The sequence below is a fragment of the Haemaphysalis longicornis genome, unplaced genomic scaffold (genome assembly GCF_048455015.1).
Source record: "Haemaphysalis longicornis isolate Haplotype H1 unplaced genomic scaffold, Haemaphysalis longicornis Haplotype H1 scaffold_2, whole genome shotgun sequence".
Lineage (NCBI taxonomy): Eukaryota > Metazoa > Arthropoda > Arachnida > Ixodida > Ixodidae > Haemaphysalis > Haemaphysalis longicornis.
The window spans coordinates 69798719-69825209 of record NW_027526295.1 but is presented as its reverse complement, the minus strand read 5'-3'; the positions used below and the strand labels follow the sequence as shown (position 1 = coordinate 69825209).

The window sequence follows — 26491 nt, the reverse complement described above, 5'->3', positions numbered from 1 at the left end:
AGTTGTCAGACGGGTGGTCGTGCTGGGCGCATTTTGCGCAGGTAAGTCGGCCGCGACAGGAGTTTGTGCCGTGCCCGAACCGTTGGCACTTGAAACAGCGCCGCGGGTTCGGGATGTACGGCCGGAGTGAACATCGGATGTAACCTGCGTTGATGAATTCTGGAAGGATGGACTTGTCAAAGGTTAGGATGAGGTGCTTTGTCGGTATTTGTTTATCGTCTCTGCGGATGGTTATGCGCCTGACCGCTGTTACGCCCTGACTACGAAGGCCCTCCAGCAGGTCAGCTTCAGATTCATTTAGCAGGTCATACTCGGAAATCACGCCCTGGGAGCTGTTTAAGCTGCGGTGGGGCGTGACTCGGATTGGCAGATCGGCGATGCTGGTTTGAGCAAGAAGTTTATTGGCCTGATCCTGGCTACTGACCTCGAGAAGAATTTCACCGGTTCGTTGTTTTTTGGCCTTATACGACCCTCCAACAATACCGTCAAGAAACTTTGAAATGAGAAATACAGACTGTGATGATGGTTTTTTGTTTAATGGCGCAAGGCCGACGAGGGCAAAGAGCGCCAGAGAAGTTATTTAATGAAAAGAAGTGATTACCACAAAAGGTAGGTATAAAACGTGTAAACTGGACATAGTAAGATCAATAAAGATGATGGTGATGGCTGGTGTATAGGGCCAGATTTCATGATGCGTGATAGGAAATGAGGTTTAAAAACTTGACGTCTGACAAATATTTAAAAACGCGTTTCACAGAAACCATGGCATCGTCACCTAGAAACAGGGATGGGTGTAGGGGAATATGTTGTCTGTACAGTTGTCTGAAGTGTTTGTGTCGTGTTGTGTCAAGTGCCTTGCATTGTATGAGTATGTGGACTACGGATAGGCCCTCCCCACACCTGCTACACAGGGGTCTTGGAGATCCCGTGAGCAGGTGCGAGTGCGTCACATGTGTATGGCCTATCCGTAATCTAGCTAAGGTAACTTCAATGTGCCTGTTGTGTGAGTCAGTTGTGTATTGTCCCAAGTGTGGTTTTATTACATGTAGTTTGTTGTCTGTCTGTTCGCTCCAGTCTGCTTGCCAAGTTTTACGGAGTTGTTGTCTAATGTGTGGCTTGAGGTCTGTGTACGGTAGTGTTGCCATGTCTACTGTGTTTCGGAGTGCAGCATTGGCGGCCATTTCATCCGCCACTTCATTACCGCCAATGCCAGAATGGCCTGGCACCCAACACACAGTCACCCCAAGGTTTGAGGAATAAGCTACCATAATTGTTTTGAAGACAAGATTAATGACATGGTTTTTTGATGACTTTCCGGATGATAATGCACGGACGACGCTCAACGAATCTGTATAAATGACGGATGTAGGAATACGATGTTCAACTATGTGACTTACAACCAGAAATATGCCATATCCTTCTGCCGTAAAAATACTTGTATTAACATTCATTGTTCTACATGCTTCAAAATTGGGCCCATGCGCAGCACAAGACACCGCAGTGGACGTTTTAGATGCATCGCTGAAAAACTCTGCAGCCTTGTATTTATCCTGTATATACATGAAATGCTGCAAAATCCCACTTTTTGGTGTCCTGTTCTTATTGTATTTTAAGAAAGACAAGTCACATGCAACAGGACGAAGATGCCATGGTGCTACAAGATCGGTGATAGATGACTTGAATGTGTCTACAAAGGAGACCTCATGAATAGTGACCTCGTCCCTTACTCTGAGCGAGAAGGGAACAGGAATGGATGGGCGATTTAAAAAGAGCTTTGATATGGATGTATCATTAAAAACTGGTTTAAAAGGATGGTTGTCCATTGATGAAATTTTAGAGGCATATAACAAGTCAACATAGGTTCGCTGGTGTGATAAGCACCATTTGTCACACTCTGCGTAAAGACTCTGTACAGGGCTCGTACGGAATGCGCCACAAGAGAGGCGAAGCCCCAAGTGAGGCACTGGGTCGAGCATTTTAAGTGCTGTTTTAGTGGCTGACCCATACACAACACTCCCATAGTCCAATCTAGACCCCACTAGGCTTCTGAAAATACGTAACAGGAGTTGCTTATCCGTTCCATACGACTGGTGGGACAAGATTTTAAGAATGTTGAGAGCCTTTAGACATTTATGTTTCAATTGTTTAATGTGAGGGATGAACGTAAGCCTTTCATCCAACACCACACCTAAAAACTTGTGTTCCTTCCTCACAGGAATCGATACGCCATTAAGGATAATGTCTGGGTCCGGATGGATCCCACGCCTCCTGGAGAAGACAACACAGGTGCTTTTTTCTGGGTTAAGTTTAAAACCGTTCTTGTCTGCCCAGCTGGCAAGTTTTTTGACACCGAGCTGGACTTGACGCTCACAGATGGACATATTACATGATTTAAAAGATACCTGGATGTCGTCTACATACATTGAATAAGAAATGGTAGGTGGCAGTGCCTTCCCAAGGGAGTTCATCTTAACTATGAACCGAGTGCAGCTTAGCACTCCACCTTGCGGAACGCCGTTTTCTTGCACATGAACTCTTGAGAGTGTGCTACCTACTCTCACGCGAAACGTTCTTTCGGACAAATAACTAGCAAGGGTTTTGAGCATATGGCCCGAAACACCGAAAGACTTTAGGTCACAGAGGATCCCGTAACGCCAAGCGGTGTCATAGGCCTTCTCAAGGTCAAAAAATACCGTTGTGCAAAACTGCTTGTGAATGAAGGCGTCCTTTATATAGGACTCGAGCGCGACGAGTTGGTCGTTGGTGGACCGCCCCGCCCTGAAGCCTGCCTGGCAGCTCTCGAGAAGACCATTGTACTCAAGAAAGTACATGAGTCTCCTATTTATCATCTTCTCGAGGAGCTTGCACAGGCAGCTTGTGAGGGCTATGGGCCGATAGCTAGCGGGAGAGGAAGGGTCCTTTCCTTCCTTCAGGAAAGCCACTACTATGGCCTCTCTCCAAGAGCGAGGAATGTGCACCGAAAGCCATATGTTGTTGTATAGATGTAGGAGTGTTTCAAGAGTGTCTGGGTGTAGGTGTTGTATCATGGTGTATGTGATTTTGTCTGCACCTGGAGCTGAAGGCTTACATGCGTTCAGAGCAACCTTCAGCTCATGAATTGAAAAAGGAGAATTGTAAGAAGTGTGCGACTTGTTGTTATCACGCAGGGACTTCTTTTCTACAGATGTCTTGTGTTTCATGAACGTTTTTGTGTAGTGTGCTGAACTGGACACGTGTTCGAAGTGTTGTGCAAGTGTGTTAGCCTGGTCTTCCAGTGTGTCCCCTGTTGTACTAACAAGGGGCAGGCTGTGTGTCTGTTGTCCTTTTAGTTTTCGTATTCGTGTCCAGACTTTGTGTGTGTCGGTGTATGAGTTGATGGAAGTGAGGAAGGTGCGCCAACTCTCCCTTTTCGCCTCACGACGCACTCGCTTCCCAAGAGCCTTTGCCTGTTTAAACGAAATGAGGTTATCTGACGTGGGGTACCGGCGAAGGACACCCCACGCCTTGTTCTGGGCCTCTCGCGCCCGCCTGCAGTCCTCGTTCCACCAGGGCCTCCTTGGGTTGCGGGACGCACTGGAGGCCTGGGGCATGGACTTTTCGGCGGAGTCGACTATGTGCGCCGTGACGAGTTGGGCTGCTTCCTCAACGTGTAGGTGTTTTATGGTTGTGTGGTGTAGTTTAGATGTTTCTGTGAATGTACTCCAGTTTGCTTTTGATTCATTAAACCTGTTATGGGAAGATGGACTGCATGGGCCTTTACCTATGTATGTTAGGGATGTGGGGAAGTGGTCACTACCATATGGGTCCGTGCCCACGCCCCACTCAAGACATGGAAAGAGAATTGCAGAACCAATAGCCAAGTCGAGATGTGAGTATGTATTATGTCCTAAGTTATGGTATGTAGGCTGTTTTTGGTTGAAAAGGCATGCTCCTGAAGATGTAAGAAATTTCTCTATCAGGCGACCTCGGGCATCCGTTCTGGAGGAGCCCCAAAGAGAGTTGTGTGCATTAAGGTCGCCTGTTAGGATGTACGGTTCGGGCAGATGGTCGACCAGCGCCTCGAAGTCAGAGCTCAAAAGTGTGACATCAGGAGGAATGTATATGGAGCATACCGTTATCAACCTATTAAAAATTATTGTGCGTATTGCTACAGCCTCAAGGACGGTGGTGAGAGCGACAGGGTGGCATGCTAGGGATTTCCGGGCTATTATGGCTACACCGCGCGAAGAGTGTGTGCAGCCATCCCTGTCCTTTCTGAAGACCATGTACCTATTTAAGAAATTTGTGTGTTTGGAATTCAAATGCGTCTCCTGAAGACACATCACACTTGGCTGATTAGCATGCAGTATTTCGTATACATCGTCAAGATTTTTTAAAGGCCTCTACAGTTCCATTGAATTATGTTTTCTCTTCCCATTATTTAGTGTGAGAGCTACTGGAGTGTGTGTGTTTGTTTATGTGTCGTCTTTCGGGGCTGTGACTCTCGCCTTTTTTGGCTTGTCGGGAGGCTTTGGCGTCGGGACGCGTTCCTTGCGCTGCGTTGCAGGCAGGAACGGCCCGACATCCATCTCGTCGTCGGATGTCCGAGGGGTGCCCGACGGACCGGGCCCCCTGGACTTGGCCCCCCCTCGGGAGCCCTTCGTTTGAGCCGCCACCGCCGAGGGCGTCCGGGGCGCCAGAGGTGGCACAGGCGGTGCGGTGGCGGTGGGAACCGGTGCGGGGCCCGTGGTGTCCATCACCTCTGTACCCTCCAACGCACTGGAGGGCGGGGAGACAGAGGCGGGAGCAGCACCGGTCCCGACGGAAGAGGTTGCCACCACAACCGCTGCTGCCTCAGCAAGCGGCGTGGTGGCGGGTTGGGCTGCCAGAGGCAACCCAGGGGGGGGGGGGGGGGGCGGGCGAGGGACCAGGTCAGACTCGCTGAACTGGGTCCCCGTGGAAACGAGACGCCGCTCCGCCCCCCGGCGAGCCGCGTCGGCGTACCTCCCCAGGGGGAAAGAGGCGAACCTCTTTCGCGCCTCTGGGAAGGTGATGTTTTCAGTGACTTTGATGTTGATGATTTTCTTTTCTAGCTGAAATTTTTCGCACTTGCGGGAGTATGCCGCATGCGGCCCCCCGCAGTTTACACAAGTGAGAGTTTCGGCTGAGCAGTTCTCGCTCGGATGATCGTGCGCCGCGCACTTTGCACACGTCGTTCGGCCACGGCAAGAGTTCGTACCATGCCCGAACCGCTGGCACTTAAAACAGCGCCGCGGGTTCGGGATGTACGGACGGATGGAGCAACGGATAAAACCTGCATTTATGTATTGTGGAAGAATTGCGCGGTCGAAAGTCAAGATAATGTGTTTGGTGGGAATCTCCTTGTCGTCTCTGCGGATGGTGATGCGTCTCACGGCAGTGACGCCCTGATCCTTCAAGCCGGCAAGGAGATCCGCATCCGTTTCGTTCAAAAGATCTGTCTCGGATATCACACCCTGGGAGCTGTTGAGGCTCCGATGGGGTGTGACCCTGATGTCTAGATCAGCCAGTCTAGTCTGAGCTAGAAGCTTCGTGGACTGCTGCTTGTCATTTATTTCGATGAGTTCACCAGACCTTTGTTTTTTGCACTTATATGATTTTCCTACTATGGCTTCAACATACTTGGTGATCAAGAAGACTGACTGAGATGCTAGAGGGTGGGTTGGATTGAGCGATTCCATCACAAGAAATCGAGAGAAATTATCCGGTTCAGGAAATGTTAAAGATGGCAATTCGGGAAAAGATCCTTCGGTGCGGCCCCTTTTCAGGGACCGATCACGTTTGGGGGGGGGTTTTGAAAATGCCATAGAGCATAGTATAAAAGCAGGGAGACTGGGGTACTTTCTTCTTTGACCTTACCCTGGTAGCCAAAGAGGTCCCGGAGCTCCCTGCCTGGTAGACAGACAGGGAGCCCATCCGCCGGAGCTTGACCTGGGCTCCGACGGCCACCGTTCGTGGTTTCTAACCCTCCACCTATAAACACATCGCCACGGTTGGATCCAGCTTATGTTTGGGGGCTCGGGGTCCGCGGTATCGCCAGTACCGTCACCAAGATTGCTCAAGGTGCCCCGTGCGGGGGAAAATAACGTAAACGATCACTCATTGATTGAACTGAAAAAGCAAATTGAGAAAATTAAGGGCAGTTGACGCGATCTATGCAAGAGCGACCTGAAACGTGCTTCTGTACCCAAGCTCCCCATAATCCTCCGCTGAAAATGCATGCAGCAGCATTTATGCACGCGACATGATTTCTGAGTTGCAGCTATTTCTGCGGGAAAAATCCGTGTTTGGCGTAACAAAGAGGCCAGGTCTAGCAGCGTCCACATTTCCCGGCAAGATCACGAAATCCAGAAACAATGACGCCAGTGCGCTTTGCAATGCATGAATGAAGTGCTAGGAAAAACTAATAGAACTGATAAAACAAACGTAACTTACCGGCTAGCCTCAGAATCTGTAGAATGAAGTAGCCGCTGTTGGTGTCATTCTTTTTGTCGTTCCAGTAGGCCGAATAAGTGGCCTTACTGTCAAAAGCTGTGTCGTTTTCGGGTGAACGTCTTCTATATCATCAACAGGAATCACCTGTAGCGTGTTGTCCGCGAAATCCTCCACACATCTCACAAGAGCGAACATGGTCGCAAAATTAAAAGCTCACGAGCACGCTCTTTGGGCAAAGCAGACGTGAAGGCGCGGATAGCGCCTGGCCCGGGAACACGTTCTACCAGAGTGTGCAACTTAAAAGCGCGCCAAAATGTAGTCAGTTGCTGTCCAAACATTTGTGCTTGTGCATTAGGCACCCTTTGTGTGCAACATAAATTAAATAATTTTGATTTATAAAAAACATAATTAGTCAAATGCTTTTTTTTATGACCCGAGACCACATATTGAGTGCCCAACATTAGCTCCGCAGAAAAAGATGATGATGATGATTAGAGTTTTTTGGCGCAAGGCCAGCTGGGGCAAAGAGTGCCAAACAAAAGTATCTAAAATAAAATAGTGTCTACTAAAGCCAAAACAACAATAAAATCAATTAACGGCAATGGTGATGGCTGGTGTACAGGGCCAGATTTGATTATGCGTGATAGGAAATGAGGTTTAAAAAATTCACATCTGACAAGTACTCAAACACACGTTTAACGGAAAACATGGCATCGTCACCCAGAAACAGAGATGGATGTAGGGGGATATGTTGTCTGTAGAGTTCTCTGAAGTGTTTGTGTCGTGTTGTGTGAAGTGCCTTGCATGTTATTAGTACGTGTACTACGGATAGGGCCTCTCCGCACCTGCTTCACTGGGGCCTAGAAGATCCCGTCAGCAGATACGAGTGAGTTGCATGCGTGTGCCCTATCCGTAGCCTACCCAAAGCGACTTCCGTGTGTCTGCTGTGTGAGTCAGCTGTGTACCGTTCCAAGTGTCGCTTTATTACATGTAGTTTGTTGTCTGTCTGTTCGATGATGATGATGATGGTTGGATGTTAATGGCGCAAGGCCAACTAGGGCAAAGAGCGCCAAAACAGTGGTTAAATATGAGAGGTGAGAACTTAGACACTGAAATCAGTAATCAAGAACAAAAGTAAAATCAATAAAAGACAGTGAGGATGGCTGGTGTAAAGGGCCAGATTTCATGATGCGTGATAGGAAATGAGGTTTAAAAACTTGACTTCTGACAAATACTCGAACACACGTTTGACGGAAACAATGGCATCGTCACCTAGGAAAAACGATGGATGTAGGGGAATATGTTGTCTGTAGAGTTCTCTGAAGTGTTTGTGTCGTGTTGTGTCAAGTGCCTTGCATGTGATTAGTATGTGCACTACGGATAGGGCCTCTCCGCACCTGCTGCACTGGGGTCTAGAAGATCCCGTCAGCAGATACGAGTGCGTCGCATGGGTGTGCCCTATCCGCAGCCTACCCAAGGCGACTTCTGCGTGTCTGTTGCGTGTGTCAGTGGTGTATGGTCCCAAGCGTGGTTTTATAGCGTGTAACTTGTTGTCTGTCTGTTCACTCCAGTGTGTTTGCCATGTTCTGCGCAGGTGTTGTCTTATGTGTGGCTTGAGGTCTGTGTAGGGTATCGTTGTAATGTCTACAGTGTTCCTGAGTGCAGCAGCACCGGCCCTCTCGTCTGCCAACTCGTTCCCAGCGATCCCTGCGTGTCCTGGGACCCAGCAGAGGACCAGCTCATGCTTTTGTGCATACACGGACATGATAGTGTTGAATACAAGATTAACTATGTGGTTTTTGGGGGGCTTGTGCGATGACAGTGCGCGAACAACACTCAAAGAATCCGTATAAATGATGGAATTTGGAATTTGAGTTTCGAGAATGTGTCGTACAATCAGTAAAATTCCATACGCTTCTGCTGAAAAAATTGTTGTGTGCACGCTCATGGTTCTGGCTGCATTGAAATTTGGACCATGAGCAGCGCACGACACCATAGTGGAGGTTTTAGAAGCGTCACTATAAAATTATGCACATGTGTATTTAAACTGCAAAGACAGAAAGTGCTGCAGTATTGCAGCTCGTGGTACACGATTTTTGTCAAGTCTCATAAAAGAAAGGTCGCATGACACAGGGCGAACTTGCCAAGGCGGTAAACTGTTAGCAAAGGATGACCTGTACACATCTAAAAACGAAGCGCTCAGATCCGAGGCTCGCTCTCTCACTCTAAATGAAAAGGGCAGAGGAACGGATGGGCGATTTACAAAAAGCACAGATGTGGATGTGTCGTTAAAGACAGGATAAAAAGGATGATTATTGAGTGATAAAATTTTAAAAGCATAAAGGAAGTCCATATACGTTCGTTGGTTCTCAAGGCTCCACTTATCACACTCGACATACAGACTCTCCACAGGGCTAGTGCGAAAAGCACCCGAGGCGAGACGAAGCCCCAAGTGTAGCACTGGGTCAAGCATTCGTAACGCCGTTTTGCTCGCCGACCAAGGCTCCGACCAATGCTTGACCAAGGCTCCGACGGCCACCGTTCGTGGTTTCTAACCCTCCACCTATAAACACATTGCCACGGTTGGATCCAGCGTATGTTTGGGGGCTCGGGGTCCGCGGTATCGCCAGTACCGTCACCAAGATTGCTCAAGGTGCCCCGTGCGGGGTCCGCAGAAAAAGAAGTAGCGCGGCTGTGTTTGTACGCGGAATTCTTCATGTGGCTCCTCGGCTGTGTTTGTACGCGGAATTCTTCATGTGGCTCCTCCTGGCTCCGCATGGTTTCAGCCATGGAGGAAAGAAAAGGTTTCAGCCTTTCAGCTCGCAAAACAATAACCTTATCATTCGCTTTTTCTTACCACCGGTTAAACGTAAGTGTTCCATGACTGCCCGCAACAACGCGCGCATTAGCGTACCGATTGCCTTGTACAGCTGAAGCGCAAATTTTGCGTAGTCCCCGCAACGCGGCGCAGTCCAACAATACCTAGCCCAAACTTTCTTCCCTTTTTGACTGACACGGAAAGCATTGTGTATACATGCGGCGTTGGCTTGTTCGAACTCTTCGCACGCGAGGAACAAAACTTCCTTGTTTGAAATCTCTTCGCGTGAGCTGCGAGCGCAGAAGTTGGGGCATGCGATGGCTCCAGCGAAGAGGCGGAAAACGTATTTGGATCCCGGGTCAAGTGCATCTGTTCCGAAAGCAACAAAATGGGCGCTGAAAAACGGGGATGCTTCAGTTTCTAGGCAACGTGTAGCCGTACCATCACAAGCCAGTTCGTCGACTTCGTCAAATGCAGAGCAGCACCTCAGGAGTTCCGATAACGGCGAACAACATCAATTATTGCTCTTCAGCGTCTTCAGCGACGATGAAGAGGAGCTTGATGGCAAAGTCGACAAGTATGAGGTCGACGAGTGCGAAGACGACGGGTTCGACCTTGACGCGTCCGACTGGTTCGACGTTGACGATTTCGACGTTGACGAGATCGAAGGGGCTTTTGACGAGGGCTCTTTTGAGCCTAGTGCACCGCACCCAGAGCCCGCGGCCCCAAGCCCTCAACCGAGCAGTTTTTTCGATACTGTCGAATTCGGCCTGCCTTTCGCAGACTCGGGAGAGCTTATGCGCGGTGATGCATATATGATGCTTCTAGATTTCTCACTAAAGTATGGGCTCTTGTGGAGTGCTATTGAAGCCGTGCAGAAGCTTTTTAACAACCTTTTAGGAAAAAAGGTGTTTTCAGACAGTAAGTTTCTGTTCAAGAAACTCTGCGGCGTGGACCTGGCGGACATAAAATTCCATTTCTACTGTATGGACTGCAAGACGCTTCTAGCAGTGACTACAAGAAGCCTACCGGAGCGCAAACAGCTAGAAGTGGAGTGTGATGTGTGCCACAAATCCTACAAAGGGTGCTACCTTGTGCGGACGGGCAGCTTCTTTGTGAGCTTGCCTCTCGAAAACCAGATCATTTCTGTTCTGTCGAGCAAAGCAGCAAGTTCTGCAGTCCGGTCAACTTTAAAGAGTTGTGGCCAATGCTGACCCTTCAGACATGAATGACATCCACGGATGGCAAGCACTACAGCAACATGCGTAAGCAGAACAACATGGCAAGAGACGATCTCACGTTCACTGTGAATTCCGATGGTAGCCCAGTTTTTAAATCTGCTAAGTATAGCATTTGGCCTGTTCAGTTGACATTGAATCAGCTTCCACCTATTCTTCTTTCGAAGAATGCGATGACACCTTTACTGTGGTATGACAACGAGCACCCCAACATGATGCTGCTGCTGCAAGCTTTTGTAACCCAGGTGGAAGAACTCAATGAAAGGGGCATCACTTGGGAATCTGCAGATGGCATAGTCCACTCTAAGGTAACAGGTTTTCTATTTTGCATTCTAGTAATTTAACATTTTGTTGAACTGGAGTCCAATTTTATTGTGATATGTATACACACTACCAGATACATTTATTTTGCAGGTGTTTTGTGTCTGCTGTTGTGCAGATGCACCAGCAAAAGCTGCCATGCAGCAGATTATGCAGTACAATGGCTACTATGGGTGCAGCTGGTGCTATCATCCAGGCACCAAAGTAGATGGTAAGTAGGCCTTCAAGTAGTAAGAGCTTTGTGGCTAAGGCAGGCTAAGGCATTGTGAGCCCAAGGTCACAGGTGCGGTCTTGGCGGCGGCCGCCGCTTTTTAGATGATGGCAAAAAAAAGCTGCAAAACCTGCGTGTTGAAATTGCAGCACGGATTGAAAATTTCCATTTGGTCAAAATTTATCCATAGCTCTTCACTACATAAACTCCCCCGAGAATTCTTTGAAGCACTAACAGACTGAGTGTGGCATCCAGCTGTACTACTTGTTTATTCAGGGGCTTATCTACCCGTCCTTATTTTAGTTGTGTTGTTCCCTTGCAGTAATTTTAAATACTTCCCACTACCACATAGTGAATGTGTGTATTGGGCATCATGTCAAGTAGCCAGAAACCTTTGCCCACCATTTCTCGTGTTAGAAACCATTACTATTTTATGGCTTTGAAACAAAAAATGCAAGCTTGCTGCACTGTTATTCTAAATTTTTTGTAAGGCTTTGTTATCTCCAGCTCATAATTTGCTTATTGTGCAAATAATTGCAGTAAAAAAATACTCGTTTCCTTTTTTTTCTCACATTCCCTTTCACAGGTGTTGTAAAATACTGTGTCAGCACGCCATTTGCGGACAGGACGGCTGAAAAGGCCATATCCGACATGAGATCTCTATGCCAGGATGACTCCTTGGCTTCTGCGCGTGGTGTGAAGGCAGTGTCACCATTCATTAATCTGCCAAGATTCAGCGCTATCTGGGCATGGTGCCCAGATTATATGCACTGTGTTCTGCTTGGAGTGACACGCCAGATAACTGATCTGTGGTTGACAGAGGCTGGAGAATTCTACGAAGGTACACGAACCTCTTTACTGGCACTTTTAAGTGAGAGGCTGTGTTCCATCAGGATGCCACAGTGTGTGAACAGGCAGCCTAGATCCCTTCATGCAAGGGGTAACTGGAAGGCTTCTGAATGGCAGCATTGGCTGCTTCATTACAGTGTACCGTGCATTAGTGGTGTACTGGATGATGAGTATGTGGAGCATTGGGGTCTTCTCGTTGCCGGAGTGTACCTTCTTCTGAAGTATTCCATCACTGAAAGTGATGTCGAGCAGAGCAGCAAGCTCCTTGCACAATTTGTTGTACGTCTGCAGTTTCTCTATGAAGAAAACCAGATGACCTACAATGTGCATCAGCTTTTGCACCTAGCAAAGTCAGCTCACCTTTTTGGGCCACTTTGGGCCCACTCATGTTTTTCATTTGAATCAAACATGGGTAGGTTACTCAAGCTCGTAACATCATCGAACGGCGTGGCACTTCAGATAACCACGCGTCTCCTGCTGCACAGCAGCTTTGTCTCTCTACGAGCTGTTGCAAGTGAGCGTGCACTAGTGCTCATCGGAATCGAAGAAACGGTCAACCATGACCGAGAGGAAATGATTCCTCTCGGAAAGCCTGTGGCTGTTGGAGAGAGCTCAGACTTTTCGGTACCCCGACAGCAAGGAGATGAGCTTCTGGAATATGAAAGGCTGAAGGTTGGCCGTATTATCATATGCTCCGAAAAATACAGCAGGCACTTACGAGTTGACTGTACAGCTGTACTTCTGAAAGATGGCACGCACGCGAAAGTAGAGAAGCTTTTGTGCTACAGAGAACCATCCGGCAGACGGAGGTTTTTAATTTTGTCGAGCATCTACTCCACGGAAGCTGTCATGCCATGTAAACACATCCAACTTGCACGGAAAAGGAGAGAATAACTTGTACATTATAGATAAGTACATTCGCCCTTGTGCATATTTTTCATTTGCAGGCAAAATGCATTTTAGTGACCTGCCAAACAAGTATACATGGTCATAGGATGTCCCTAAGGGCCTATAATAGAAGTGTAGGTACTTGAAGGCGCATTGAAAAAGGCAGTATTCTGGATCGATTGATTGTAAGGTTTAACACGCCGGAGCAACGCAGGTGATGAGGCGCGCTGTAGTATTATTACTCTGGAGCCTTCAACACTGTCATGATAGCAATTTCTTCAAGAGATATGTGTGTTTCTTTTATGCTGTAAAATTACTTTGAAATTCAGGTATTAGTTGTTGTGTAACCAGTTATATTGTTATTGCTGCACTGTAACTGCACTTCTTCTATTCGATTTTGCTCTGTGTTCTTGGTTGCACATGCCTTTGTATAACGATGATGATGGTTGGATGTTTATGGCGCAAGGCCAACTAGGGCAAAGAGCGCCAAAACAATAGTCATATATGAGGGGTGAAACCTTAAACACTACGAACAGTCAGCAAAAACAAAAGTAAAATCACAAAACGACAATGAGCATGGCTGGTGTATAGGGCCAGGGAGTGATCACGCGTGGTATGAAATGAGGTCTAAAAATTGAACTTCTTCTAAATATTTAAAAACGCACTTGATAGAAAACATGGGATCATCAGAGAGGAAAAACGCTGGGTGTGGTGGGACGTGTAGTCTGTATAGCTGTGGGAAGTGTTTGCGTCGTGTTGTGTGAAGTGCCTTGCATGTGATTAGTATGTGCACCACAGATAGGGCATCTCCGCACCTGCTGCACTGGGGTCTAGAAGATCCCGTCAGCAGATACGAGTGCGTCGCATGGGTGTGCCCTATCCGCAGCCTACCCAAGGCCACTTCCGTGTGTCTGTTGCGTGAGTCAGCTGTGTACCGTCCCAAGTGTGTCTTTATTACGTGTAGTTTGTTGTCTGTCTGTTCGTCCCAGTGTGTTTGCCATGTTCTCCGCAGGTGTTGTCTTATGTGTGGCTTGACGTCTGTGTAGGGTACGGTTGTTATGTCTACAGTGTTCCTGAGTGCAGCAGCAGCAGCCCTCTCGTCTCCAACTCATTCCCAGCGATCCCAGTGTGTCCTGGAACCCAGCAGAGGAGCAGCTGATGCTTCTTTGCATACACAGACATGATAGTGTTAAATACAAGATTAACTATGTGGTTTTTGGGGGGTGTATGCGATGACAGTGCGCGAACAACACTAAAGGAATCTGTGTAGATGATAGACTTTGGAATTTGATTTTCAAGTATGTGCCGTACAATCAGCAAAATCCCATACGCCTCTGCTGAAAAAATTGTCGTGTGGACGCTCATGGTTCTGGCTGCACAGAAATTCGGACCATGAGCAGCGCAGGAGACCATAGTGGAGGTTTTAGACGCGTCACTGTAAAATTCTGCAAGTGGGTATTTAAACTGCAGAGACAAAAAGTGCTGCAGTATTGCAGCCTGCGGTACCCGATTTTTGTCAAGTTTCATAAAAGAAAGGTCGCACGACACAGGACGAACTTGCCAAGGCGGTAAACTGTTTGAAAAGTATGACCTGCACACATCCAAAAACAAAGCACGTAGATCCGAGGCTCGCTCTTTCACTCTAAGTGAAAAGGGCAGAGGAACGGATGGGCGATTTACAAAGAGCAGAGATGTGGATGTGTCGTTAAAGACAGGATAAAAAGGATGATTATTCAGCGATGAAATTTTAAAAGCATAAAGCAAGTCCATGTATGTTCTTTGGTTCTCAAGGCTCCACTTATAACACTCAACATAAAGACTCTCAGCAGGGCTAGTGCGAAAAGCACCCGACGAAAGACGAAGGGCCAGGTGTAGAACTGGGTCAAGAATTCGCAAGGCTGTCTTAGTCGCCGACCCATACACCACACTGCCATAGTCCAAACGAGACCCAACCAAAGCAGTATACAAGCGAAGCAAGAGTTCTTTGTCGGAACCATAGGATTGGTGGGAGAGAACCTTAAGTATATTCATTGTTTTGAGACATTTATTTTTAAGTTCCTTGAAGTGGGGAATGAATGTGAGTTTGTGATCAAACACCACACCTAAGAACTTGTGCTCCTTGTTCACAGGAAGCGACATGGCATTAAGAGTAATGTCTGGGTCCGGATGGACCCCGCGCTTCCTGGAGAACACAACGCAGGAGCTTTTTGCAGGATTCAATTTAAACCCATTCTTGTCTGCCCAGCCGGCAAGCTTCTTGACGCCGAGCTGGACTTGACGTTCGCAGATGGACATATTACATGATTTAAAAGATATCTGTACGTCATCTACATATATGGAGTAAGAAATTGTAGGCGGCAGTGCCTTCCCAAGGGAGTTCATTTTTACTATGAAGAGAGTGCAGCTTAGAACTCCGCCTTGCGGCACGCCATTTTCTTGCACGTGTACCTTTGACAGTGCAGAACCAACTCTGACGCGAAAGGTTCTCTCAGACAAATAGCTAGCAAAGGTGTTAAACATATTACCAGAAACACCGAATGACTTCAGGTCAGTAAGGATCCCATAACGCCAAGCGGTGTCATAGGCCTTTTCTAGGTCGAAAAACACAGTTAAACAGAACTGCTTATGAATGAAGGCATCCTTAATATATGACTCTAGTGCCACAAGTTGATCATTCGTGGATCGCCCCGCCCTGAAGCTTGCCTGGCAGCTCTCGAGAAGGCCGTTATACTCCAAACAGTACACGAGCCTCCGGTTTATCATCTTCTCGAGAAGCTTACACAGGCAGCTGGTCAGGGCAATGGGTCGATAGCTAGCGGGAGAAGAAGGGTCCTTCCCTTCTTTCAAGAATGCTACAACTATGGCATCCCTCCAAGACTTTGGAATGTGCCCCGAAAGCCATATCTTGTTGAAAAGGTGAAGAAGTGTTACAAGAGTGTCTGTGTGTAAGTTCTGTATCATTGTATATGTAATGTTGTCTGGGCCTGGAGCTGAGGGTTTACACGTGCTCAGAGCACCCCTCAGCTCATGAAGCGTGAACTCGGAGTTATAAGAGGTGGCTGACCTGTCATTGTCATGTAAAGGTTTCCTTTCGGCCACGAGTTTGTGTTTCATGAAGGTGTTTGTGTAGTGTGCTGAACTAGAAACGTGTTGGAAGTGTTGTGCGAGTGTGTCAGCCTGGTCTTCGAGTGTGTCCCCTGTTGTACTGACCAGAGGCAGGCTGTGTGTTTGATGTCCCTTGAGTTTGCGTATTCGTGTCCATACTTTCCGTGTGTCTGTGTAGGAGTTAATTGATGTTATGAATGTACGCCAACTCTCTCGTTTTGCCTCACGGCGCACACGTTTTCCTAACGCCTTGGCCCGTTTGAACAAGAGGAGGTTACTCGACGTGGGGTACCGGCGAAGGATACCCCACGCCTTGTTATGGGCCTCTCGCGCCCGCCTACAGTCCTCATTCCACCACGGCCTCCGCTGGTTGCGCGGGGCAACAGAGGCGTGGGGAATGGACCTTTCGGCGGCGTCGAGGATGTGCGCCGTGAGGAGTTGGGTAGCTTCTTCAACGTGTAGGTGTCCTATGGATGTGTGGTGTAGTTTGGATGTCTCTGTAAATGTGTTCCAGTTAGCTCGTGCTTCACTAAACCTATTATGGGAAGATGGAATGTAGTAGTAGTAGTAGTAGTAAGTATTGTTGAATAAGGCGGACTTAGCCTTGCATAGCTGCCGGCAATTGCTCCGCCTAATCGTCCCCAATACCATATCAAATCTCTCAAAGTCATAACACATCACTTAGTCCTAAAATAACAGACCCGCTATGTCACCACACCTCACTTAGTCCTGTGGACTGCAAGAATCCGAGTAGGAGATGAGACACATCTCTTCGCACAATCCAGTGGTCCCTAGGAAAAATAATGTCCTCCGATGTAGCATGGGGCACTCCTAACTTCTGGAGATCACGAAAAAAGTTCGTCCGCTCAGGGTTGGTTTTGGAGCAGTTCATAATGAAGTGATCAATGTCACCAGTCACACTGCACGAGGGGCACAAAGGGGATGAAACCATGTTGATTTTATGTAGCCAAGCTGGTGTACGGGCTGAGTCTGTTCTTACGCGGTGGAGCAGACAGGCTTCGGCTCTTTTCAGGCCCTTCGTCACGACTGGTTGATGTACTGGTCGCCACAGCTGCCTAAAGTGCTCGCGAACGGTCTGTTTCTGTATGCGTTGGAAATCGCACCGCGTTTGCACCGTCCTTGTAGAAGATAAGGCGTCCTTGGCTAAGCTGTCAGCATGTTCGTTTCCCGCTACACCGACGTGCGACGGGATCCACTGGAATTGCACGGTGAAGCCTTCATGCTTCCCACGAGAGTGTGGATTGTGCATTGACCATCCCTCATATGCGCTCGAAGCGTTGTACACCTATTGCTGAAGCCCGATCGCTGGTGCTGGAGCATTTGGAACGGGAATACGGGGACTCTCTGCACATATACACTGATGGATCGGTTGACGCAAATAGTGGGGTGTGCGCGGCGGCTTTTTTCATACCCAGTTTGAATATTTCGTGGGCTGCCAGGGTGACGCCTTTGGTTTCATCTACAGCGAGTGAGTGTGTTGCCATAGAAGCTGCGTTGCGCCAACTGTCATCGTTTGAAAGGCAAAAAGTCACAATATTCAGCGATTCAAAGTCAGCTCTTCACCTATTGCAGCGGGGTATACCTGTTGAAAAGACCTGTCAGCGATCCCTACTCCTACTAAAGATGGAATGCTCGGGCCTTTACCTATATACGTTAATGAAGTGGGGAAATGGTCACTGCCATATGGGTCCGTGCCCACACCCCACTCGAGAAGAGGAAAGAGAACTGCGGAGCCAATAGCCAAGTCAAGACATGAGTATGTGTTGTGACCTATGTTATGGTATGTAGGCTGTTTATTGTTGAAAAGGCATGCTCCAGAGGATGTAAGAAACCTCTCTATCAGGCGACCTCGGGCATCCGTACGAGAAGAGCCCCAAAGAGAATTGTGAGCATTAAGGTCGCCTGTTAGAATGTATGGTTTGGGCAGCTAGTCAACCAGCGCCTCGAAGTCAGAACTCAAAAGTGTAACATCAGGAGGAATGTATATGGAGCATACCGTTATCAACCTATTAAATATTATTAAGCGTATTGCTACAGCCTCAAGGATAGTGTTCAAGGTGACAGGGTGGCATGCTAAGGATTTCCGGACGATTATGGCCACACCGCCAGAAGAGTGTGTGCAGCCATCCCTGTCTTTCCTGTATACCAGGTAACTATTCAAGAAATTTGATTGTTTAGAATTCAAATGTGTTTCCTGAACACACATTACACTTGGCTGATTGGTATGCAGAATCTCATACACGTTGTCAAGATTATTCAGAAGGCCTCTGCAGTTCCATCGAACAATATTTTCTCTTCCCATTATTTAGTGTGAGAGCTACTGGAGTGTGTATGTTTATGTGTCGTCTTTCGGGGCTGTGACTCTTGGATTGGGCTTTTTGGGCGGCCTATCTGTAGGCTTGGACGTCGGAGGCCGCTCCTTGCGCTGCGTTGCAGGCAAGAACGGCACGACGTCCATCTCGTCGTCCGATGTCCTGGGTGTGCCCGTCGAACCGGGCCCCCCAGACTTGGCCCCCCTTCGGGGGCCCTTCGTTTGAGCCGCCACCGCCGGTGGTGTCGGAGGCACCAGAAGTGGCACGGGCGGTGCGGTGGCGGTGGGAGCCGGTGCGGGGCTCGTGGTGTCCATGGCACACTCCAACGCACTGGACGATGGGGAGGCACGGACGGGAGCGGCACCGGCCCCGACAGAAGAGGTTGCCACCACAACCGCTGCTGCCTGAGCAAGCGGCGTGGTGGCGGGTTGGGCTTCCAGAGCCAACCCAGGGGGGGGGCGGGACCAAGTCCGACTCTCGGTACTGGGTCCCCGCCGAAACAAGACGCCGCTCCGCCCCCCGGCGAGCTGCGTCGGCGTACCTGCCCAGAGGGAAGGAGGCGAACCTCTTCCGTGCCTCTGGGAAGGTGATGTTTTCGTTGACTTTCAAGGCAATGATCTGTTTTTCTTCTTTGAACTTTCCACAGCTCCTAGAATAGGCAGCGGGTGGTCCCTGGCAGTTGGCACAGGTGAAGTTCTCGGATTTACAACTGTCAGTTTGATGATCATGTGCTGCACATTTTGCGCACGTCAATTTACCACGACAAGACGTTGTGCCGTGCCCAAACTGCTGACACTTGAAACAGCGGCGCGGGTTCGGCACGTAGGGTCGGATTGGACATCTCAAGAAGCCTGCGTTGACCGACTCAGGAAGGTTAGAGCAGTCAAGTGTCAAGATTATGTGCTTGGTTGGAATTATTTCATCATTTCGGCGTATGGTGATTCGCCTCACTGCTGTCACGCCCTGCTCTCGGAGGCCCTCGAGCACGTCTGCTTCAGTCTCATTCATTAGATCCCGATCAGAGATCACGCCCTGGCAGCTATTGAGGCTGCGATGGGGCGTGATCTTGATGTCAACATCTACCATGCGCGTTTGCTTGAGGAGGTTAGAGGATTGTTGCTTGCTTTCTACTTCTACCAAAACTTCTCCCGTTGTGAGTTTCTTAGCCTTATACGACTTTCCGATAAGGCTGTCAAGAAACTTGGAGATTAGAAACACAGATTGGGAAGTGATGGGCTTTGTCTTGTCAACAGATTCCATGATCAGAAACCGCGAGAAATTATCAGGCTTTGGGGGAGAGATCGATTGCAAAGGAGGAAAAGAAACTTCGGTGCGGCCCCTTTTCGGGGGCCGATCACGTCTGGGGGGGGTTTAGAAAATGCCATATGATACATTGAAAAGCAGGGAGACGGGGGTACTTTCTCCTTTGACCTTACCCTGGTAAGAGGTCCCGGAGCTCCCTGCCTGGTAGACAGGCCGGGAGCCCATCGGCCGGAGCTTGACCACGGCTCCGACGGCCACCGTTAGAGGTTTCTACCCTTCACCTTAAAAACACATCACCACGGTAGGACACAGCTTATGTTGGGGGGCTCGGGGTCCGCGGTATCGCCAGTACCGTCACCAAGATTACTCAAGGTGCCCCGTGCGGGGGCCTTTGTATAACAAAACTTGTTGCTGAGCTAGTTGGTACATACTTTGTATGTACCAACTAACTAGTCTGCCTTTGTATATGCTTTGTTTGACCCCCCCCCATTATGTAATACCCTGTCAGGGGCCCTGCAGAATAACTAAATGATGATGGTGATGAACTACTGGTAACTGGTGCAAAGTCAGGGTCAATCATTTATCAGCATTCTCGCTAGTGGTGCTAATTCTTTCTATGAAGGTTTGATGGCCAGATGGTCCAATTGGCATATTCAGGTGACCAATCTTTTGTAGCGATACGTAACCTCATTGAGCAGTCACATTGAACACCGGTCATTTTTGTTCTAAAAGAGTAATAGCAAATTTGAGTCGCAACTGAGATGGCAGAGAATCCAAATTTGGTTGAACAAAAAGTTTAAAACCTTTCCGGTTCGTAGCAAAGTGTGTTAGTATAACATAGTGTAGCTAAGGTAAAATTACAGTGCATTTGAAAATGTAATTGGTGTCCTACAAAAATAGTGTTAAGCCATAGCCAAGAAATGCAGCATTGCATGAATATAGCCGGATCTGGTATTGCGGTAATGTGTGCTTCTCAGAGTTGCCCCGAAATGCCTCACTGCATGGCTGTCAAAAAGAAACTGTGTGTTGCATTTTTTGCATAACCTTTCGGGCAATATTGGGAGGTCGCCAACAATAAAATTGTTGCACTTTCGTTGGTGTTTGGCCAAAAACATGCAAAGTAATTTTCATGTTTGTTTTTCCTATATTTCTTTCTGTACAGTTTGTAGCATAAACTTGTTCCTTGTAATTGTGTTAAACCAGTAAAGTATTTAGAAAGTTTGTTGTGTTGTTGTAGGAACATTTGCTGGAGCCAATAAGTTGGGTCACCTGTTCCTAGTTCAGAAACACACAAGTGAGCTGTAAAAAAGTATTTGAATACATTGGTGTCATTTTGAAGCAGGCTTAAAATAGGTGTTTTTTTTACTGGAAAGCTTGTAGCAGCAACTGTTTTTTTTTACTTGCGGACGACCTACTTTGTATGGAGTAGCAGACTTTCGTGCCTCTTTCAGGGCAATTTGATATTGTGATAGTGCACTTGCGATCCTTCATGTGTGCAATGGACTTGTCATGACCAAATGCTTGAACGGCATAGAGTTATGATCTGTGTTACAACATGACTGCGGATTTCCATCAGCTGGCTAGTAATGAAAAAAATTTTTCTGACAACATAAAGCTTAATGAATTAAATGCTTTAAAATGTGATGTGGCTGAAGAACAGCAGCACTTCTGTAGGGTGTACATTTATAGGTTGTCCTGGTGTTGCTATATGCGCTGTACTGATGAGTGCAGTTGTGTAGAATTAAAGCATTTGTACCGCCTCTTTATATAATTATGTGCTCGGTATTAAATGGCACCAGTACTTTCCAGTAACCTTCACTTTGGAGAATGAGTGCAGTGCTATTGTGCTCTGCTTTTTGCTGTTGTTTTTGAACAGTTAGTGAAAGCAAGCAAGCAGCACTACTTTTTCACTGGCAGTTGGGATTCCCTGACTGTTGTTTCTTAATGCTGAAAATCTGCAAGCACAGTTGTCTACATCTATGCAGACATCTTACAAACTTCTTCCCAAACTTACTGGACACAAAAAAAGAGTATTTCTTACTTGCAGTTTGTGCTGAGACTAGTAAAATAGCATACGTTTACAGAACATCTACAAGAAGTTTTGTTTTTAGTTTTCTCTGAAAGATTTTATTAAGTCTGTGCTTCAAATTTAGATACTGGAATGTGTGCCAGACTAATACCAAAAGGAAAAAGAGAATGAATTCTTGAGCAACCATGGCAGTTGCAACATCAGGTAGCTAAACTAGCTTGAAGTATTACAACCCATTTACAGTTTGCACTCCTAGAGGTATAGGTAGCAAAGAAAGCAACTGCTTAAGCAGCTGGGTACACAAGTTTTTTTTTCTAGCTGAACATTGTTTCTAGCTCGAAATTCAGGTTCTTGTACAAACTTTTTTCTAGCTGGACATTGTTTCTAGCTAGAAATTCAGTTACTAGTACAAAGTTTTTTCTAGCTGGACATTCTTCTAACTAGAAATTCAGTTTCTAGCTCATTTCTAGTTGGATCGAGATTTTGTTCTGGCTGGCAGCTATTACTTCCAGCTAGCATTTCTCAGTCTAGCTGGAAGAAAAAAACCCTGCAAGTTGGAAATAATCATTTCTAGCTAGACTTCAGAATTTTTCTGGTTAGAAGCTGTCAATTCCAGCTAGAATCTGTGAATCTAGTCAGAAATGAAGCTGGAAATTATGATTTCTTGTTATAAATGCTCTTCCCATTTTCACAGGGGAGTTCTGCAGCAAATAAGCCACAAACACTGGACTTGCGGTAGCAGAAGGATGCGCACGGGGACGTTGACTGAAAATTTCTATTGGCGCCAATTTCGTATGGTCGACCTTTGTTGCGCGAGCGTGTCTCCTACCAAGTGAATCATTTCAGCAAATGGCAGTAAACACAACGGGTGCGTACTTTAAAACGTTAAAGGGACAATTTTAAGCAGTATCTTGGCCTGTGCATTGGATATGTTTCCCGTGCATAACACCACCCTAATCACCAATGAATTTGTCGTATTCCAAGGGTATTACAACATGTGGACTATTGCTCCTGAAGGTTCTCACACATTACGGGATATTGCAAGCACGATGTAGAGGAAGCAATAGGAAAGGCCTGCTGGTTTTAACTGTTCGGTCTTGTGTACCGTGTCTTGCAGGTGTGCGAGCTGCGCTTCAAACTGGAGTATCTGCAGACAACTACCTCGTACACAGATCACAATGGCAGGACGATACAAGTTGCCATGGGCCTTACGAGGCTTAGTCAAGACGCAGTACCAACGGTGTCTCCAAATAGCCCTTCTTATTTGTCAGACTGTGCGCCCGTCCGTGAGGACCCAGAGTCAAAGAGAAAGCGCCTTGGACATAAACAACTCCAGGAAGCCATTCAGCTGTCAGTTGAATGTCATGAGGATGAAGAGCATCAGAACAGGGTGTCATCGTTTGGACAGTTGGTGTCGTTACTGCCAGGTTTTCTAGTTTCTGATTTCTGGATCGTAAAGAAGCTGGAAAATGCCATTCTGTTCTTGCACGTTGATGATAAGAGCGGGCACCCAGAGGTTGAGCGCTCGGCGACAGTCAGCAGTGACATGAAAGTGTTCGCTTTTTGGAAAAATGTGAAGCTTTGTGGAGGTGGTGTCAGTGCTCCTGACTTTCTAGATGACATGCGGACGCTCTAAGGTTTTTTGGACAGTGTAGAATTCTTTAAAGCCCCAGATGCCTGCAAAAAAGATGAAAAACCGTAAGCTTGTTTCCAGCTCCTTTTCTCACTTGTGGATCACATTTCAAGTGAGGGCCTTTTGCCACGAGAAAAAAAAAGAAGCCCTTTCATTCATGGTAGAGCAGGTGCACCTACTCCTCAAAAAATGAGAAGCCTTAAGGTATTCAGCAGACCTGATTGTCTTTGCCAGCTTGTTTTATACCATTTCTCCTGATGCGTACAAATTTGTACGAAGCACTGGAAAGCTGACCTTGCCTCATCCGTCTACAATAATGAGGCTTTGCAGTGACTACAATGTGAGTCCTGCAAAGGAGCAAAATGGTGAAGGCTTTTTAAGGTACATGAAAAAACAAGCAAAGCTTGTGGAGCCACACGAACGATATGTGACGCTGATGATGGATGAAATACACATCCAGCAGTATTTTGAGTACAAAGGTGGCTCACTTACAGGCACGGCTTCTAACTTATCGGAAGCAGCCAAAACTGCACACGTGTTCATGACACAATGCTTGCTATCATCACACAAGGGTGTAGCCCACATTCTTCCTGTATTCAGCATCGATGCCAGCCAGTTGCATGAAGTTCTTCGAAGAGTCTTTTAGGGCTTGAAGAAGCCCGGCTCACGGTAGTTGCAGTTGTGACTGACAATTCCGTGAACAGAAAGGTAATGTCCATGTTTTCAAAAGCAAGAACTGTAGATATAGTGTACCCACATCCGGCTGACTCTTCACGACCCCTATTCTACGTTGTAGATTCAGTGCACTTATTAAAGTGCATCAGGAACAATTGGCTTAACCAAAATAATCCGGGGACATGCATTTTCTACCCCCAGTTCAACAGCACGAGTTCACCTGTTCTTGTCCATGGAGCTTCATTCAAGACCCTTCGAGACCTGCACACGTCAAAACAAAACAGTCTAAGTTTGGATATGGATTGACGTACAAGGCTTTGCGTCCCTCAAACCTTGAGCGACAAAACGTGAAGCTGGCACTTAAGGTAATGAGTCCATTTGTTGCAGAAGCCCTAAGAACTCTTCGAGAGCAGAGCTTACCTTGCTTTATGCTACAGAGACAGCAGCCTTCATTGAGTTATTACACAAACGGTGGCGCGTTGTCAACGTGAAAACTCCATCAAAGGGGCGGCGACTCAACGACTCCATGCAATAGCAAGTACGAGGTATGGCTGATATGCAAATTGAGTTTCTCAGCAATTTTGTTGGCTGCCTGGACACCTGGAAAAACGTGGAAATGGACACACGAAGACTGACGTCAGAAACACACTCCGCGCTCCGACTCACATCGTACAGTCTGATTGAAGTAAGTCGGTACTGCCTCGAATAGCCACACTTCGAATACGTGTTGCTAGGCAAAGTTCAGACAGACTGTCTGGACGATCGGTTGGGTCATTCCCGTCGACTGTCTGGATCCAATTACCACGTTTTGGTACAGCAGATCTTCGAATCTGAAACAAAACGGATGCTTCAGGACTCCCTAGTGTTCTCAGATATGCAAGAGCTGTATAAACCTTGCCACCCAACTTTGGATGCCGACAAACTTGTGGAAGACCACGGTATTAAAATCACAGCTGACGACATCAAGCGGAAGGAGCCCAATATGCCAGCGATAACGTTTATTGCCGGATTTTGCGCCCATGCCGCCCTCAAGAAACTGCCTTGTGAATTGTGCGAATTGAACCTCACAACTGAAGGGAGCTACAACTGGGCAGAAACATCCTCATTGTAAATCTTTCCAGAGGTGCCCTGAAGTTTCCCCAGGCAATGTTCGTAAATGCTGTTTGCAGACACAGCTTGTCTTGGAAAAGCTGTTTGAAAAAGGAAATGTCACCTGGTTTCATGCAGCACGAAACCAATGAGAATTGCTGCTCTGCTTATCGAAGCACTTCCTTGTGGACAACGAGGATTTGGATGTTTGCTTCAAGGAACACCACCCGAACACGGTGCTTCAAAATGTCTTGCACGCAGCTCCGAACACACTGCTGAAGAACTACGTGAACATGACAGCGGACAATGTGACGGCAAAAAAGGTGGAGGAGCAACAGAGAAAATTGAGAACGCTTAAGTAGTAAGCTTAAAAAGAAGTAGTAAGTGAACGTATGGTTCAAGAAATAAGGTCTTGAGTCGTTGAGGGTGATCAAAATAATGTGTGGAAAGAAAACATGTGTATGAGTTTTTATTTCCTACAGAAAAAAAATCAGTAAGCCAGGAGTAAACAGACGCAGAACAGTGTGTTGGCCCTCCCATCAGCGGTTTCTAAACATTTTAACTAGTTTTTCAGAGTCATAAAATGTTAACTCAGTGTTCTTGTTTAGTTAAGACGGCACTAAATGTTAACAACGCGAACCAACCCATGGAGATAAAGTGGACGTTGCGCGCACACAAATGTTGGCAGGCGATGTTTACCGCGCGGCTCGGTCAAGGTGTGTGACGTCACGAACATGGTGCAGAGGGCTTGAGATGTAGATGGCATTGGCTCGGTGACCTTGTCGATGCCTACGCTGCGGCCGATAAAAAACACGTCGCATTCTGCCCTTGTCCTCCGTGACCGGTCTCGAAGTGGAACTGACCCGGCGTAGCTCGCCGCAAAGATCTCCTCAGCGCTGACGCCCAGCCGAGAGATTCGAGGAGGAATGGGCGGCTCCGAGACGAAGACTTCCTAGGCGTTCTCGCCCAGGCGGGAGCTTCTGGAACCGCTTTCTGCTTCCTGCCTCCAGTGCTCGCCACTTGCTCTCCGTCCTCTTTTTACACGTATTTTTCTCTAACCTCGCCATGCACTTCGTCGTCTTCGCTTGTTTTGCTCCGATTGCCGGCTTTTCAAAGCGCCTCACAAACGCCTTTCCGTAACGGTGTATGAACTTACCAAGCAAGTATTCGCCCGGTCGGACAAGCCTTCCACATACGAATTCCCCGTGCAGCGAGAGGCTTTTCAGACGAAAGAATCATGCATTGAGCCGCCAAAAGTTGGGTCCAGAGTGGCGACGGGCTTTTCAGCATCACACATCTGCGAAGAAGAATCGCTTGAATACTTGCAGCTTGAATGTTTACAGGCACATGTCGCAGAATCATAAATTCGTGAAAACGGTACGAAAACAGACATCTCTAGGTTGTAGCGAAAATTCTGACATCACATTGCGTAACCCTGCTAACACTTCGTGGATACAGCGACTCGCTTTTCCATACTTTGGTGGAGACGCATGCCAAGACCCAGACAACACACAATGTCCTCAGGACGTCCTCAAAAGGTCCAAACGTCCTCGCTGATTTTGCTATATCCTCAGTACGTCAGTGCG

At 47.5% G+C, this 26491-nt stretch overlaps 1 protein-coding gene and 1 pseudogene across 1 annotated transcript in view; both read left to right on the top strand.

The window, feature by feature from the left end:
• LOC144167173 (uncharacterized) overlaps window positions 1–23150 on the top strand; it is a 38986-nt gene extending 15836 nt beyond the window's left edge. The window contains exon 2 of the mRNA XM_077696528.1: window positions 22626–23150. Coding sequence (XP_077552654.1) covers window positions 22626–23144 — 519 coding nt within the window. The 3' untranslated portion in view covers window positions 23145–23150. The remainder of the gene's footprint in view (window positions 1–22625) is intronic.
• A 1510-nt stretch (window positions 23151–24660) lies between these two features.
• On the top strand, window positions 24661–25990 carry LOC144167174 (uncharacterized; annotated as a pseudogene).
• The last annotated feature ends 501 nt before the right edge of the window (window positions 25991–26491 follow it).